A 16,730-nucleotide genomic window follows, 5' to 3' on the forward strand; every position below is an offset into this window, starting at 1 on the left:
CCCGACGCCTTGCCCGCCTGTGATGCCGCACCGCCCGCCGCCGCCGCCGCGGCCTCGTCGGCGTTGGCGTCCTTGGGCTGCACAATCGGCAGCGCCTTGGACTGGATGTTGGTCAGCACGTCGTGCATGCGCGTGCCGTTGCGCAGGAACCAGTCGCCGTAGCGCCGGCCGACGCGCGACTCGGCAATGTGCACCATGTTCTGTCGTCGGGCGAGGCAAGAGGAGGAGGCGGAAGTGGAGGGAGAGGAGGCACTCCGAATCAGCGAACCGCGTCCTCAAGCCTTCTCTCCACCTCTCCGACGGGCGACCGCGCCCACACAAAACTCACCGTGTCAATGACAAAGTCGAGGTCGCTGGTGTTGACCACCTCGCCCTCGAGCAGGCCGCCCTGGCTCCACTTGATGCTCCTCGTGCTGCTCTTGACGACCATCATCATCTCGACGAGCTCCTCCTCATCAATCTCGAGGAAGCTGGCCAGCTTGTCGGTTCCAAGCGTCGTGTAGAGGCGGAGGAAGGAGCGGATGTTGGAATTGGACAGCTGCGTCTTGACGTCGCCCAGGAAGACCTTGAGCTGGTGCTGCGCCGGGTCCGGGAAGGGCACCTCGCGGAAGACGGCGAGCGCCTCGTCGTCGTGGTACGGCGGCGCGTTGCCCGTGATAAACTTGGGGCACGCGTACAGGAAGAGCTCCTCGAACGCCGAAAGGCCCTCGTCGCCGCCCTTGGTCATCTTGGCGTACTGGTCGCCGTACTTTTCGCGCATCGCCGTCTGGATGTTTTCGTCGAGGCGCGTCGGGCACAGGGCGCAGCACATGGCGAGCAGCGCGTACATCCGGTCGGCCGTCTTGTTGATCTGGTCGTACTGGTAGCTCCTCGTGTGGTACTGGCGCAGCCGCATGATAAAGACGAGGATGTGGGTAAAGGCCTTGATGGCGTCCGGGTAGCGGCGCAGCATCATGTAGGCGAAGCCGACGTAGTAGTAGGCCGTCACGTGGCACGCCGTGACGCGGTTGATGAGGCCCGACTTCTTGTTGAGCTCAATGTGGTCGAGCATCTTGAGCGCCAGCGTGTAGTCGCCGAGGAGGACGTGGACGCGCAGCAGGCCGATGATGCTAAAGTACCCCAGCATGCGGTAGAGGGGCTTGCTGCCAAACTCGCCCGCCACCTCGTCCGGGTCCTGGCCCTCCTTTGCGGCGATGAGCTGCTCGGTGATGCGCGACTTCTGCATGAGCGAGTAGAGGACGTTGAGCACGCTGTAGCTGCTCCACACGCCGCCGTCCTGGAGGAGCGCCACCTCGTCGTCGGTCTTGTTCGAGACGCGGTTGCGCCACTGCGAGTAGCTCTGGAACTGGTAGATGAACTCGTCGACAATGTCCCACAGCCACTGGGCGGGCAGCTCGAGCTGGACGGGGCCCTCGGAGTTGAGGACGTAGTTGAAAAAGTCGCAGTAGTTGTCGTACGAGTGGAAGCGGTCCTCGCCGTCGGGCGAGAGGCGCGAGTAGACGTGGCGGTACCACAGCTCGCGGTAGAGGGTGAGGAACTTCTGGTCGTCGTTGACGAGCGGCGCAATGACCTCGGCCTCGGGCCACTCGCTCTTGGAGAAGAACTTGTCGGTCAGGCGATTCCAGGTGCCCTCGTAGGCGTTGGTGATGTCCTGGACGTTGTTGTTCTGGATCGACTGGTTGAAGAGGACAATGTACTTGCGCACCTGGTCGGGCACGGCGGCGAGGGCGGCGGCGGCCTGCTGCTGCTGCTGCTGCTGGGCCTGGGCCAGAGCGGCCTGCTGGACCTGGTCGGCGTCGACAAAGCCCTCCTCGCCCTGCTGGGCGGCCTCGCCGCTGAAGCCCTGGTCGTAGTCGCCGACGACGAGGTCGACGTCCTCGCCGAGCTCCTCCTCGTCGCCGAGCTCCTCTTCACCGCCAAAGAACTGCCTCTGCTGCTGCTGCTGGGCAGCCTGCTGGGCCTGCTGCTGCGAAAAGTCGGCCATGATGGGTTCGAGAAAAGAGGCGGACAGGGAGTGCCGCCGTAGGTGTGTGCTGTCCTGTCGTTGTCTGGTCGGTCAGAAAGAGACTGCTGCCCAGGCTTGCGTCTCTGTTGCGCAAGGGCCGAGTCGGTTGTCGGAGCAAGAGGGTCGAAGAGCGAGTGTCAGTCTGCTGGTCGAAAGTCAGTCAGAGTTTGTCGTATCCTTCGTCGTCGTCGTCTTCGTAGCGCGCGCCGGTGAAGTCAACGAAAAGAAGAGGGAAAGAGGGAGGTCGGAGGGTGATGGTGATGCCGGCGAAAAAGGGTGAAGGGGCTTCGAAGGAAGACGGTGTCCAGGCCGTTTGCTGCCGTGCGCGTGCCCTGCCTTCGATGGCTTCCTGGCGAGCGAGAAGGCAGACGTGCGGGCAAGCGGGCAGGCGGCTGGGCGGGCTGGTGGCCGGACTGGCTGGCTGGCAGGGTTTGGGGGGGGGGGCCGCCGCGAAAAAACTCGCAGTCCGGCCAGCCAGACAAGGCGGCCAGCCACAGGCAGGCCAGCCGAGCCCGAACGAGCGAGGCACGGGTGATCGTCTTTCGCCCGCACGAAGAAACGGCCTTGCCTCGCTGCCGTCGCCGCTGCACCACCGCAGCAAGCATCGACATCCGCTTGCCCGATTTCGATTCGCAGAAGCCTAGATCGGCACGATCGGGCTCCCTCTTCGACCCTCCTCCGCCATCCTCTCCCTCTCTCTCTCGCTCTGCTTTGCTGTCACAGAGGTCCTCGCCACCACAGCCAGGCCCCAAATTAATGCGTCGGGCCTACAACAGCGTAGCAGAGCATGACTGATTGCAAAAGAGATCGAGGTAGGGTATAGAAATGAAAAGGGCAGAAGCGTCATAAGGGCAACGTCGCTGCAATGAGCGGCGAGACCGGCGTGCTGAAGCGGTTTAGCAAGGGATCGATGCAAGGTGTGAAAGCGAATCGCCGGGCGGACAGATGGGCGGCGGGACGGACGGACGGACGTCTAGATGCCGATGGCGCCCACAAAGATGACGGGACGGTGGTCGGATCGGCCTTCGAGGATCCGCATCTCTCGGTCGTCGAGGCTCTTGTAGAGCAGGCACTCGATGTGGCCCTTCTTGGGTCCCACGAGCTGAGGCGCAGGGCTCCGACCACCATCACCGGAGGCACGTCCATCGGCCTCGACCTCGACATCGTGCTCGTGCCCACTGCGCAGCGCGGTCAGAGCCGGAGTGAGGAACGACGGCAGATGGTGCGACAGGTGGTTCATCCACCAGCCTCCCGACAGCCTCGATGGACCCGTCGGCGGGCTAGGCGGGGCCTCGTCGGCAGGGGCGTGACTGTTGCGATCCGTCGTGACCGCCAAGTCGTCCGCCCCGACTGTCGTTGCGGCCGCCGCTGCCTTCGGCGACTCGTGATTCGCAAAATGCCGGGACAGAGGCGTCAGCGATGAAGGCAGATGGCGGTGACGGTGCGGCGTCGCACCGCTACCGATGCTCGTCTCGGAGCCTGTCCGCCGACCGCGTGGTCGCCTGGGCGAGGCGGAGCGCTCGTGGGAAGCCGAGGTGCGCGGGCTTGCCGTTCGGCGCCGCGAAGGGCTGGCAGCACGGGACGCCGATGGCGACGAAGGCCAAGGGGTGGCGCCCTCGTGCGTCTCGCTCGTCGGGCTCGCCTTCCACGAGAGCTTGCTGATGACGGCGGGCCTCGTCTCCTTGGGCGACGCAGCATCGACCGAGTGCAAGGATCCCGGGCGACTCTTCTGCGCGGCGTTGCGCCCTTCCAAGGGCGATAGCGGGCGTGTCGGTGCGCTGTCGGTCGTGGCCGATGGAGCTCGAGCGACGGCTGCGTCGAGCGTCGAAGCCGTCGACACCAGCGGAGACGGAAGCAGATGATGCTGGTAGTCCGACGACGGCGAAGCGAGATCAAACTGCCTATCCCGCTCGCGGACCTGCGACGGCAGGTCGACTGCGCTGATGGCCCTCTTGTCGTGGATGCCGAGGGCCGCCGGCCGATCGCCTGGTCGCAGCAACGACGACGAAGAAGCTGTCAATGACGACGACGAGGGCGCTTCGATGGTACGGCTGGGCTTCAGCTTCTTTGACGAGCGGCGCTTGGGGTGGAGCAGGCGCTGCAGCAGCTGTTGCGAGGACCTCGCCTTGTCCGGGCTTGCGCCGGCGTTGGATGCAGCACCATGCGAGACGGCGCGAGCCCGGGCGGGCACTCGGAGGGCCGGGTCGAGTGTCGGCTTTGCAGCAGCCAGCTCAGGCTCAGCAAAGGTGATGGAGGATGAGGCGGCCGCAGCGGCCATCAAGGCGGAAGAGGTGCTCGTCTGGCGGCTGGCTTGCCGCCGCTCTGCCGCCTGCTTGAGCGGCGCCAGGAAGGCGTTGGTGAGGGCGGTGCCCACACGCGAGCCAAGCCCCTCATGCGCTCCAGAGTCGCGCCGCCGCTGGCTTGACCCATCGTCGCTTTCGCTGTCGCCGTCGTCGCTACTGTCGTCTGCGACCGGGACCGTACTCCTGAAGAGGACGCGGTCGCACCATGACGGTACGCGCTGCTTGGCGCTGGTGTCGTAGGGCTGCTCGCGGAGCGGGCTCAGCTGCTGCTCCGATGCCAGACTGTAGGCGTTGGAAGTGGACCGGGATAGCTGGGTGCTCTGCGAGGTCGAGCGATTCAAGCCGCGCTTGTCGCCGTTGGCGTCCACAGCAGTTCCCGCGCTGCTCGTGGCCCGATCCGTGTCGAGGCCTGCCCCACTGCCAGTGGCCGCAGCTGGGGCGTCCGGGCCGGAAGCGACATGAGAGATGCCGTGGCCGTCGGACGAGGACGAATGCGTGGCGAGGCTGGTGCCGAGGTTGGCCGACGAAGGATGCAGCGACGAGTGGCTCATGTGGGAGAAGCCCGAGCCCGAGTCTCTGCGCCGGCTATTGGCCGACACGACGCTGTTCTGCCTGGCCAGGCCGGCAATAACGACCGGCTCGGCGGCAGCGTAGCGCGAAACTTCCGAGTCAGCCGAATAGCCCTTGGAGTTGGAGCTCGACCGTCGTCGGCCCTGGTAGGGGCGCGGGCTGAGCGAATCGTCGTCGCGAGGCACCTGCCCAGCCGAGTCTGGTGCGCTCGAAGGTCGCTGGCCGGTAGCGTTCTTGACAAAGTCGAGGATGCGGATCTTAGCCTTGATGGCGGCGCCCTGCGAGAAGAGCTTCCGGCCCTGAGCGGCCTGCGTGTTTTCCTCGACGATGCGGCGGTTCTGTGCCTCCTGCTCGGCCTCGGACAGCGTCGTCTCCTGCCTCGCCACCTCTGCGCCACCTGCCAGGACAAAGTTGGTGGCGAAGCCCGAAGAGGATCCGACCGAATCCCACGCCGACGACGAAATCGAGCTGGTGTCGTCGTCGGTCAGGGCGGTCCCATCCTGCCCCTGCAGTTGGGCTGCACGTTCCAGCTGGGCCTGGGCGGCTTTCCGACTGCGACTGACCCTCCTTACAGGCTTCCCCGGCGACGAGGATGGCATCAGGGGCGTTGTCGCAACCTTGCCGTCGACGGTCCAGGAGTCGCTCCGCTTACGAGCGATCGGGACGGCGACGGAGGCACTGACACCGGCTGCGTCCTCCTGCGCCGACTGGTCCGCAACCGCGTCGTCCTCGGTCAGCGTGGGGTCACAATCCGGTGGGACGACGGCCGCGCCAGCTGCGGGCACGGCCACGGCGCTGGCTGCAGGCCCTCGAGCCACGGCGACACTGCTGTTGGCTTCCCCGCTGCTTTCGGCTAGCGGCGCAAAGATCTCCTTGCCGCTCTTGCTACCCGTGCGACGATGGAGGATGCGATCCGTGACCGTCTTCTTGCGTTTGGGCTTCAGCGTCTTGAGCACGTCGTACTTGTAGGTGGGCGGGAAGTCGATGGGGGCCTCGCTGAAGCCGGTGAAAGCCTCGCCCTCGCGAAGGACCTTGCCGAGCTGGTCAAAGGCCAGCGCCTGGTCGTACCGCTTGTGCATCATCAGCCAGTCGGCGTGGTGTCGCGAGATGTCGATGCGGAAGTTGAGGTCGCCGAACCAGAAGCAGTGGTCGAATTGCTCGGTGATGTCTTCGAGCTTCGATCGCGGATCCTCGGGCGGTAGGAACGAGTCCACCTTGAGCGCCGCCTTGATCTTGGCGACGTTGGCCAGGCGGACGGCGACGCGCCCCTCGTGGGCGGCGAGGTGGGCGTTGACAAAGAGCAAACGGGTGGCGCCCAGCTTGACGCTGATGCCGACGCCGCCCTTGTTGCCGAGCCGGCCGGCGAGACCGTCCTTGACGTGGGAGCGGCTGGCGCCGCGGATGCGATCGCGGCATCCGCGCCACACGTAGACGGCCATGTAGCAGCCCATCATGCGCTCCTTGATCACGAGCTCGTAGGGCCCCAGCGCCTTGGGCGTGCCGTCTGGCATCCGCGGCACATCGCTGCTGAGGGGCGGCACGCCGTGCTGCTTGGCGAGCGCCGCCAGCCTCTCGGACGACGGGCTCTTCGAGGGCATGGCGGACGGGCCGAGGAAGCCAAGCCCATGCTCTCCCGAGTCCGATCGGAGAGCTTCGGCCGGATAGATGGCTGGCGACGGCGACCTGAACGGCAACGGGCGTGGGCCAGGGCTCGGCTTGGCGGTGTCGGGCCCGCCTTTGGCGCCCTCCTCGACCGAGGCAACACTGCTGCTGCTGCTGCTCCGGATGAAGGACGGCGCTGTGGGCACAGAGAGCAGGTTCTTGGACGGTGGGACGGCGGACGGGAAGGCCGCCAATGCATCGTGCTTCTTGTGATCCGGGTGAGGCATCGACAGGGGCGATCTGGGCCGTGTCACGGCGCTGTTGGACTCGACTGGCGATTGAAAGATGCCTTCGCTGCCCTTCTTCTCCAGCCCAAGGCTGTCGACCTTGAGCCGCAGCTTGGGCACGTCCTTCTTGCTGCGCAAAGCGGCACGCGGCGAGAAGCCGGGGGCGGACGAGGTCGCCTGCAGGTCGGCGGCCTGCAGCTGCGGCGTCGAGGGGCCGGGTGTGCTGGGAAGGCTCCACACCGGGTCCGGACTTGCGGCGCGGGACAGGTCTGGAGTGCCGGGCTGGGACTGGACGTTGCCCGCCCTGTTGCTCGACAGCCTCCTGTCGTTGAGCAAGAGATCCTTCTTGGATGGCGAGTGGGCCAGGGCACGGGCGAGGAGGGCGCCGCTCAAGAGGGCCCGGTCCTTGTCTCTGCCGGACGTCGAGGGTCCACGGCAGAACCAGTCCTCGCACATGTCGCTCCAGCCTTTGCCGCCGAGGCCGGTCCAGCCTCCGGCGATGCCCGTGGCGGCGGAAGTCACCTTTTCACCCACGCCTTCGATCAGCGATGTGGATCCCGGCGTGGCAGGAGGAGGAGGAGGAGGAGGAGGAGGCAGGGTGCTAGCAGGTCCGGCAAACCTAGCCGCTTCTGTGCCGCCAATCAACGGTGATAGCAGCGGCGCGCCGTTCCATGGCGGCTGCGCTTGGCTCGCTGCATGGAAGGGAAAGCCCGTCGGATCAGATGGACCGCCGAGTCCGGCCTTGTGTCCGTCGCTGCCGCCGTCTGTGTCGGTGTCGCCGGGCGCAAGCGGTCGAGGGGCATTATTGTCCTTGTCCTTGCCCTTGTCCTTGGCCTTCGAACGCTCCTTCTCGCGTTCTCGCGCCTCCTTTTCCCGTTCCTTGGCCGCTCTGGCCTTTTGCTTTCCGATGTCGCCCAGCTCGCCTGCCAGGCCGACGCCGGTGGCGAGCCTCTTGCCATCGCCCCAGGGGCACTCCTGGCCCGCAATGACGAGCAGGTGGTAAGGATGCTCGTCGTCGTGCGGAAGAGGCGGGATGCGGTCCCTCCTCGGCGTCGTCTCTTGCCCGATCACGTAGCGGCCGCGCTTCGCTTTTGCTGTCTTGCTCGCAACACCTTGGGGCGTCTTGTCGGTCTCGTTGCCGGTGGGAGCGGCTTCGTCGCTGCCCGCGGCGGGTCCCGCAGCGTTTTTGGCGGTGGCAGCAGGAGCGGCACCACCACAGTCATCGTCGCGGTCGTCGTCGCGGTCGTGGTCTTCGCTGTCGTCGGCCGCATCCTCGGCTTCGCTGTTGGCCGCAATGTCCCAGCCTTCTTCGGGAGGGACATAGACGCCGGGCCTGCCGAGCAGGACCTCGAGGTCGCCCTTGGGCAAGCTCTCGTGCATGTTCCAGGTCACGATGCGGACCTTGACGCTGGGCCTTTGCAGCCTTTGCGGCTCAGCGAGGAGCTCGGACGTGGTAGCGACATCCCCAGTCGGAGGACCGGCGTTGTCCTTGGCCGGCAGACCCAGGCTCGACGAGCGCGATGGCGCGGATGAGGGTTTCGACGAGGCAGGAGAAGCTGCGACGGCCGAGGGCGGGTCGGACAGGGTGACGGGCGAGATCTTGTCGGCCACAGCGGCTGAAAGGGCCAGCGAGGGCACCACCGGCACGGCGCCGCGAATGACCTTGCGCTTCTTGGTATGCTTGTGCGGCACAGACGTGGAGCGACTCGCAGAGCCCGCGGCATGGTCCGGCAGGTCGAGGTACCTCTTGAGCGTCGACTCGGACCGGCGGTGAGGCACGCGGGCGGGTCTGCTACTGCCGCTCGAGCTCGTGTCAGCAACCTGCCGGGCTTGGCTAGGTGAGCCCGAGCTGCCTCCGACGGTGGTGGCGTCTGAGACCGCTCGGTGCGGCTCGGGACGGGCCGCTTCGATCTCTATCTGAGGCGATGAGGCGGCGTCCTGCTGCTCGTCGTGCAGGAGGGCTTGGAGGCGGGCGTGGAGGGAGCTCTCGGCCTGCGCAGACTGTGACGCACGCGGAGGGCTGCGAAGCTGCTGCGGGGCCGACAGGCGCGATTGAGGCAGCGGTGCCTGATTGGTGGGGGCTGCTGCAACGGCCGAGGTCGGTGGCTGCAAGGACGGAGGTCTGATGCGAGGCTGGTAGGAGAGAGGCCTGCCATCCTGCGATAGCCTCACGTCGGATGATCCCCTTGGTGTGATATCGGAGCGGCCCGAGGCGATCGAAGCCGTCTCGGAAGCGCCGCCGTCCCTTTGGCTTTGGCGCCTGCTCGATCTGCCGCCGCCGCCGCCGCCGATGCGCAGTAGGGAGATGGCCTTTTCCGAGATGCGCCTCCTCCGCTGCTGCTGGAGCTCTGAAGGTGGTGGCTGCAGCGATGCCGAAGGAGCCATAGCCGCAGGCGCGGTTGCAGTCGAAGGCATCCCTGGCGGCGGACTCGGAAGCGAAGATGTGCGATTGGACGAGGACATGGCGGGCGCGGGCGAGGGCCCAGGTCGGTCTATAGGCATGCCGGCGGGGTTGCGAGCCAAAGGAAGGAAGTATGCATATGATGAGATCGAGCTTGGAACATCGCGGTCGGCCCGCTCCGAACGAGACAGGCGGCAAAGGGTGTGTCGGTGACGAGGAAGCCGAGGAGGCCAGCGAGCGATCCAAGAGCGACCGGGTCGTCTATGTTTGGGCGGCGTGCCAAAGGCGCTGAAGTGGCGTGATCTTCCTGCTGACTGGTGTCAATGTGTGGGTGAGGGTGGTGCAGAAGCAACGTTGTCTGAGTGGGAGTCGAGGTGGCCGATGTCGAGACAGAAGGCCGGGCCTCGATGGCCAGCCATGCCGTCACCCGGACCAGCCCCGCTCTCACCACCCTCTCTATCTGCCCGTGCACCCCGCCGCTCGTCAGGGGCTGCAGGCGGCGGTTCCGACGAGGCCCCGCCAGACGGAAATCACAGCTGTCCAAGCCAAGCCTGTTCCGCCTTCCGAGTTGCGTGCCGCCAAACGGGAATTTTTCTGGGCCGGCGCTGCGCCAGAAGGTAAGGCAAGCCGAGGCGGAAGGAGCTGGCCCTCCTCCCTCAGCATCTTATTCTTCCTCCTCGCCGCTCGCCGCTGTACCACCACCAGCCATTACCTCGCACACCGACACCACTGCATCACTGCCATCGCATACGCTGTCGTGGCCACCCCTCGAATCGACCATCGACCACTCGAAGCGCTCATCGGCAGGTAGACCCCGGAGGGACCCTTCGACGATGGCGCCCGCTTCCTCTTCCAAGAAGCGATCCAACCGCTTCGACGACGACGAAGAAGATATCGGAGTGCCGGCCGCCCTCGGCATGGGCGATGCGTCCTTTCCAGGCAGCAAGAAGAAGCGGCCGCCGCCGCCGCCAGAGGAAAAGGAGCTCAGCCTCGAGAAGCTCATCTTCGGAGACAGCCGGCTCCTCTCCACGGCCGCACCTTCTTCGAACCGCAAGGGCGCCGGTAACGCCTCGCACCTGCATGCGCAGAACAGCACTATCAACGGCGACGAAGTGGAACAAGGCAGGCAGGAAGCTGTGACCGATGATCAGCTCTTTGTCCTCGATACCGGCACCGGAGCCGACGACGACGACGACGACGGTCTGCAGGGAGCCGCCAGCGACGACAACGGAGACGAGCAAGACCAAGAAGAGGACGACGACGACGACGAGACCGACTACGAGGCTACCCAGTCCGCAGACGGCGATGGTGACGACTCCGAGGACGGCGAGCAGATCCTAATCGATGGGCCAGGCGCATCCTCCGCGGATGCCGGCCCGTCAAAGTCCAAGAAGCCGCGCAAAGTCTCGGTGTGGACGGACCCGGACGATGCCACCGTGACCATCGCCCTTGCCGGCCGGGATGCTGTCGCGGTCGACGGCTCGAAGCGGGGCACCAAGAAGCTTCGGCGCCTGCGCGAGGAGGCCGGCGAGACGAGCGTGAGCGGCCTCGAGTACGAGCTGCGGCTACGGAAGCAGTTCGAGAAGCTGCACCCTCGGCCGATGTGGGCCTCGCTCCGCCTCTTCAGCCGGCCGCAGCAGGACGAAGCTTCGGCCCAGGCGACCGAGGACGATCCTTCGTTCACCATCACCGACGAGAGCAGCCGGACGCTCACCGACCTGCTGCAGAGCGACAGCGGGCTGCTGGGCACCTACTCGGACGCCAACGGCAAGTCGATCAAGGCGCGCGGCAAGCTCAAGGCCGGCGAGATCGAGGTGGACCGGCTGCGCGACGCCAACAGCGCCCAGACGTCGTACGCCATGGCCCACGACGAGGCGGCGTCGGCCATCGAGATGCTCCAGTTCCATCCGAGCGACCGCGCCAGCGTCCTGATGACGGCCTCGCGCGACCGCCGCGTGCGCCTCTTCCAGATCGACGGCAACACCAATCCGCTCGTTCAGACGCTGCACGTGCCGGACATGCCCATTCAGAACGCCAGCTTCCACCCGTCGGGATCCTCGGTGCTCATCTCGGGCACGCGCCCCTACCTGTACGCCTACGACCTGCAGGCGGGCCGGGTGATCCGCTCCTCGCCGTGGCGCGGCAGCGGCAGCATTATGTCGTCCAGCTCGGGCGACGACGGCATCGAGCGCGACCTCTCGATGGCCCGCTTCCAGCCCGGGACGGGCGAGGGCGGCAACCGGCTGCTCGCCATCGGAGGCAGGAACGGCAACGTCCACCTGCTCGACTGGGGCCGCTCGGGCGCCTCGGGCGGAGCGCGCGTGGGCGGCTTCCGCATGAACGCCCCGCTGGCAGGCCTCTGCTGGGACCCCTCGGCGCACTACGACCGCGGCATCGACGTGCGGCGCGGCGCGGGCGGCAAGGACCACGAGCTGCTGACGCTGTCCAACGAGGGCAGCGTCCACGTCTGGGACATCCGCAACACGGGCACCGAAGTGTCGTGCGTGTCGATCTGGAAGGACCAGGGCCTGTTTGGCGCCAAGGAGCTCGAGGTCAGCCCCAACGGCAGGTTCTGGAGCGTCGGCAGCGACAACGGCATCGTCAACATCTACAAGCGGCCGGGCCGGGCGGGCGATGCGGCGGCCGACGACAGCGGCGCCACGTTCCAGTCCAACGAGGCGCCCGGCGGCCTGATTGAGCCGCTCAAGGATATTGGCAACCTGACGACGGCGAGCACGACGCTGCGGTGGAACCACGACGGGCAGATTCTTGCGCTGGCGTCGAGGAATAAGAAGGATGTGCTCAAGCTTGTGAGTATCCCGCGGCCGCATCGCGTCGCGAGTCGAATGAGGCGGGACCAGGAGTGGACGAGGGCGCTTACCGACCTGATCATCCCCGCCTCCTGTGCTTCCTCTTCTTCCCGCCGCCCCCTCTACGCAGGTCCATTTCCCGACGATGAAGGTCTTCTCCAACTGGCCCACGTCCGGCACGCCGCTGGGCCACGTCACCTCGGTCGACTTTTCACGCGGCAGCCAGTACATGGCCATCGGCAACGGCAAGGGCAAGGTCCTCCTGTACGCGCTGCGGCACTACCTCTGAGCTCGTCGCTTCCGACCCCTTCCCCTCCTTGCCCACACTGCAATGCAACGCCCGCCCCACCCCCTCTCTAACTTTCGGCTGTTGCCAGCTGATCGACCGTGGCTGATTGACTGGGTATTGCACCTCGCACGCAGCGAAGGCGGACTAGAGATGAAAGTAGCGCACCTCTGCGATCAGTACCGCCACGCCGGCAACGGTGGCGGGTCCGACGACGACGGCGCACCACAGTGCAAACTGGCGAGCGCGGACGGTGATGCCGCCCTGGCGAAGGCCCGAGAGCCAGAGCAACCCGGCGAGGGAGCTGGAAAACGTGCCGGCGAGGGCGCCGACGTTGCTGCCAAATGCGATCGAGTAGGTGGCCATCTTGAGGATGCGCTCCTGGTCCGCCGTGGCGAGGTGGGCCAGCTTGGCGTGGAAAAAGGGCGAGAGCGTCGATTTGGTGAGCAGGATCGTGGCGCCAATGTTGGTGCCCCCGATGTTGCAAAGGACGACGCCGAGCGACGAGATGAAAAAGGCCGTCGCGACGTAGCCGTGCGCGCACACGGTGCCCAGCCCACCGGCGAGGATGTTGATGAAGCCGACATGCGCCAGCGCCTGGACCAGGATGAACATCCCGAACGCGAAGGGCAGCAGCGGCAGCGGGAGGCGCGAGAGCACGATCGAGACGGTCGGGAACGTCTGTGCCAGTCGGCCCGGCAGGAGTAGCAGCGGTCGGAGCGGCCGATGCGCTCGAGGCTTGGCCGGTGTGAGCGGTCGCGTCGATGACGTGGGCGTAGCTGCTTCCGGCGACGTCTCGCTGGAAGGGCCGACAGCAGCAGCTGCAGTGGCGGCGGTGACTTGGGCGGTCACCGGGTCCGCCGCCGTCTTGGACACGCCGAGGGGCGCCAGCCCGATCCCATCCTGTCCCTCGCTCGACACCGCACGAGCGACGTCGGCGGAAGTGCCGTCCGCCGTCGCCGACGCTGCGGCCGCCGTCTCGCGATCCTCAGCTCTCGCACCGGCCTCTTGGCTCTCCTTTTCCTGCCGCTTATTCTCCTTCCTGGAGCGGAGGTAGTCGGCCACCCCGTCCCTCGCGAGGCAGAGCACGGCACCGGGCACCGCAATCTCAAACACCTTGACGCCGCCGACGACCGAGGTGCCCACCAGCGTGGCCAGGGTGGCGGCCATGGCGATGCTGCCGAAGATGGCGCCTGGCAGATCCACCAGCGCCGAGCGGGCGTCGACGTCCGGCTGGATGATGCGGTGAGGGATGTAGATCAGCGGCGCCCTTTTCCGCTCTTGGTGGTCCTCGTGCTCGTCGAGGGATGTCTGAGCTGTTACCTGGCTGGCGCCATCAGTAGCCTCGCCCGCGGGTAGCTGCGCGTCGCCGGAATTCGACTCGGCCTGGCTGCTCGGAGCAGCGCGTTGCCGCATACCGTTGCCGGTCTTTGCGACGCCGCTGGTTCCTTCCGACGCTCTCCTGCCCCTGCGCTGAGCGGAATCGACCCTGCCGGGTGCGACCTTGTCCACCTTGCGATTGCGGAAGAAGACGAGCAGGCAGGCCAGTGCGGCCACGGCGCTAGCAAACGCGGGCAGCACCATATAGGCGGTGTAGGTGATGAACTCGACGCCGAAGCCGGTGGCGATGACGAGGTTGGTCGGGTTGGAGCTGACCAGCACGGCGCTCGAGATGTTGGCCGCGACAAACTCGGCCCAGATCCATGCGTCGGGCGGCGAGATGCCTGCGACGCGTGTCAGGTAGACGAGGAAGGCGGTGCCGCTGAGGATGACGGGGTCGTTGCCGACGAGGACTCCGGCCGACCAGAAGAAAAAGTAGAGGAGCAGGTAGAGCTTCCTGCCGCTCCCCTCCTGGCCCCGCTTGCCGGACTTGAGGCAGATGAGGAACGCCAGGTAGCGCAGCAGGCCCGTCGCGTCGAGCGAGATGGCAATGTAGGCGAGGGAGATGAACAAGAGCAGCACGTCGTACGGCTCCACGCCATCCTCGCCCACGATGCCCGTGCGGATCTGCGCGCCGCCGATGGTCGTGGTGGCGAGGAGCAGCAGGACGCCAATCAGGGGCGCAGAGACGTGGTCGATGGTGAGGTACATCGGGCGTCGCAGGTCGTCGTCTCGGTCGTGATCGTCGCCCGCAATGCTGGTCGAGTCTGACTGGTGCACAGCAGCGACGCTTTCGTCATCGCCGGCGAGCGTGATCCAGATCCGCCGGCGCGACGTCCGTATCGCGATTGCCATCCGCTGCGGAAGGCGAAGCCTGAGCGGGCGGATGACGACCAGCGACACGGCAGCAAAGACGATGATGGCAAAGATGCCGTGACCGTCGAGCGAGGTGCGCTGCGTGTCGCTCGAGGCAGCTTCGGCTCTCTTGACGAACTGGCTCTGGCCCAGGAGCGCCGCGGCCGTCGTGGCCTTCGGCGATCGCAGCTGCGTGTGCAATGGCGACCAGGCGAAAGGAGAAAGCGACCACGCTGCTCGCCGAGGCTCAGACCAGTGGCTGTAGTTGTAGTTGGATGATGCGCTGAAGGGTGGGAAGACGGAGCAGGAGCAGGCGGAGCGAGTTCAGCGTGATGTCGGGGCATAGCTAGGACGGAGTCAAGATGCGAGTCGCCAGCGACGTTCCACGACACCTGCGCTGTGCTGACATCGTTGCTGCGTTGCCCAACAGCCGCCCTGCCCGGGATCTAAAGCTCATTCCGCGGCCGCCGTAGCGAGTCGAGCCATCGCAGGAAGCCTGTCTGGCCAGGGTCGACGCCATCATGGCTGCGACGAAGGCGGCGATGGCGCCGGACGCGACCTTGTGCTCGTACAGATGTGCGTCGTGTCGGATCGCCATGGACGCCAACTGCTTGGGGCAATGAGGCTGAGCCCGAGCTTCTCTCCTGCTCGTCCTCGGCGTTTCCCTGTGCGGCTGGCCGAGCGACCGACGACTTCGCAGACCTCGCAGCGCCCTGTCCGCTGATCGGAGCGTCGAAGGAGTGGCCATGTTCGCGGCTGGCGCTGGCGAGACCTCCGGACTGCATCACCGCGCTATGACATGGCCTCGTCGATGGCCTGTGGGCTCGAGTGTGCATTCTCTGGAGGTTGGTGCGCTCGCAGTCGGCGGCGTCGCTGCCGTCGTCGGTGTCGTCGCAGCCATCGCGCCGACTCCTTTCGGCAGAAGACGGGCTTTGGAGCGAGGGCGATGCACCTCTGTCTCCATTCATGGGCCCGTGTGCTGATCGGACCACATCTTCGATCATCTCGAGCAGCCTTCGCAGCTTCTTGTCGAGCCTGAGCTCAGGAGAGGCTTCGGCTCCATCGGCCGTCTCGGAAGGGCCGAAGGTGTGGGCACCGCCATCTTCGGAGAATCCGCAGGAGTGTCGGCGCGGACCGTCCCGACACGACGTCTGTCGATGGGAGGGCATGACTACTGAGTGCTGCTTCGACGTGTGCAACGGCATCGAGACGCCGCAGGAGCACTGGCGACCGCGGCTACGATCTGCCCATGGTCTGCCTTGATCAGAGCCGAGGACTGCTTGCCCGACATCTGGGCGCAATCTCTGACGCGCTCCATGGTCACAGCAGCGGTGATCTGGACTGCGTGGCCCGCAAGCTTCAGCTGACCGACTCCCGGCTTTGCAGTCATGCTGGAGCACGCAGCGCGTGGCAAAGTCATAGGCCCGAGCTTCGGCCGTGTGGCAGGAGGGGCAGAGTCCCTTGGCGAGAGGCTCGTCGAGTACGACGATGTCCGCACGGTCTGAACCGCCGATTATCCTGTAGGGAGCGATCCGGGCCAATCGTGCGAGCGGATCAGGGGGGCTGTGTCGCCGACAGCCGTACCGAGGCAGCCGTGGGCGCAGAAGGAGCGGAGAGGGACCATGAACAAGCAGCGAGCAGGCCCGACGGCACTTACCTGTTGAAGCTATCTTGCTGCTCAAGGTGTACATCATGGAGCTGCTGGCTGATGGACTGACTGCCGTCGTGGACCGTGTGGCGTATCCATCCTGCATGGGTGGCGAGGACGAGGAGCAGCAAGGCGGCCGCGATCAAGGCGACGCCCAGTGACCTGCGATGGGCGCTGCGATTCGCCTTGGTCCTCAGCATCTGGACGGGCCTGCGTGCTTGATGGGATGATGGTTGGTAGTGAGGCAGCTTCGATGTGCCAGGCTGGGCTCCAGGGAGAGGGAAGAGAAGAAGCGAAGCAGCGGTATAGTTTGAGCTCGAGCGGTGGGCAGGCGGTCAAGCGGCGCTCTCTCTATCTCCAAAAGAAGCTCAAAGAGCCGCGCTCAGCGCTGTCGCGATGCCTCCACCTGCACATCCATGTGCGCCACGTGCGCTTGGCTCGCGGCTTCTTTCGTTCTTTTCTTCTTGACACCTCAATCGGTTTGGCGCTCCTGCGACCCACCTCGACCGCTCTGCCCCGTCCCGCTCATCGTTCGACAGCCGCTATCAGCTGCTTGCCTCCCAGGGTGGCCACCCACTGCGGC

At 66.1% G+C, this 16,730-nt stretch overlaps 4 protein-coding genes across 4 annotated transcripts in view; 1 reads left to right on the forward strand and 3 right to left on the reverse strand.

Annotated features, from left to right (window-relative positions):
• Nucleotides 1–1,984, reverse strand: part of PFL1_02313 (uncharacterized protein) — a gene marked incomplete at both ends in the record, with an annotated part of 2,027 nt that extends 43 nt beyond the window's left edge. The window contains 2 exons of the mRNA XM_007879825.1: nt 1–200; nt 329–1,984. The exon at nt 1–200 is cut by the window's left edge and continues 43 nt beyond it. Coding sequence (XP_007878016.1) covers nt 1–200; nt 329–1,984 — 1,856 coding nt within the window. The remainder of the gene's footprint in view (nt 201–328) is intronic.
• A 994-nt stretch (nt 1,985–2,978) lies between these two features.
• On the reverse strand, nt 2,979–9,269 carry PFL1_02314 (uncharacterized protein; the record flags this gene model as incomplete). The annotated part of the gene is made up of 1 exon (XM_007879826.1): nt 2,979–9,269. One exon carries the CDS (start codon nt 9,267–9,269, stop codon nt 2,979–2,981), a length of 6,291 nt encoding a protein of 2,096 aa, XP_007878017.1.
• Nucleotides 9,270–10,001: 732 nt separating this feature from the next.
• PFL1_02315 (uncharacterized protein) lies at nt 10,002–12,267 on the forward strand (the record flags this gene model as incomplete). The annotated part of the gene is made up of 2 exons (XM_007879827.1): nt 10,002–11,978; nt 12,109–12,267. 2 exons carry the CDS (start codon nt 10,002–10,004, stop codon nt 12,265–12,267), a joined length of 2,136 nt encoding a protein of 711 aa, XP_007878018.1.
• Nucleotides 12,268–12,411: 144 nt separating this feature from the next.
• PFL1_02316 (uncharacterized protein) lies at nt 12,412–16,347 on the reverse strand (the record flags this gene model as incomplete). The annotated part of the gene is made up of 2 exons (XM_007879828.1): nt 12,412–14,782; nt 16,157–16,347. The coding sequence occupies 2 exons, from the start codon at nt 16,345–16,347 to the stop codon at nt 12,412–12,414; spliced, it is 2,562 nt and encodes an 853-aa protein (XP_007878019.1).
• Nucleotides 16,348–16,730: the final 383 nt, after the last annotated feature.

Source organism: Pseudozyma flocculosa (assembly GCF_000417875.1).
Source record: "Pseudozyma flocculosa PF-1 unplaced genomic scaffold scaffold00006, whole genome shotgun sequence".
Taxonomy (NCBI): domain Eukaryota; kingdom Fungi; phylum Basidiomycota; class Ustilaginomycetes; order Ustilaginales; family Ustilaginaceae; genus Pseudozyma; species Pseudozyma flocculosa.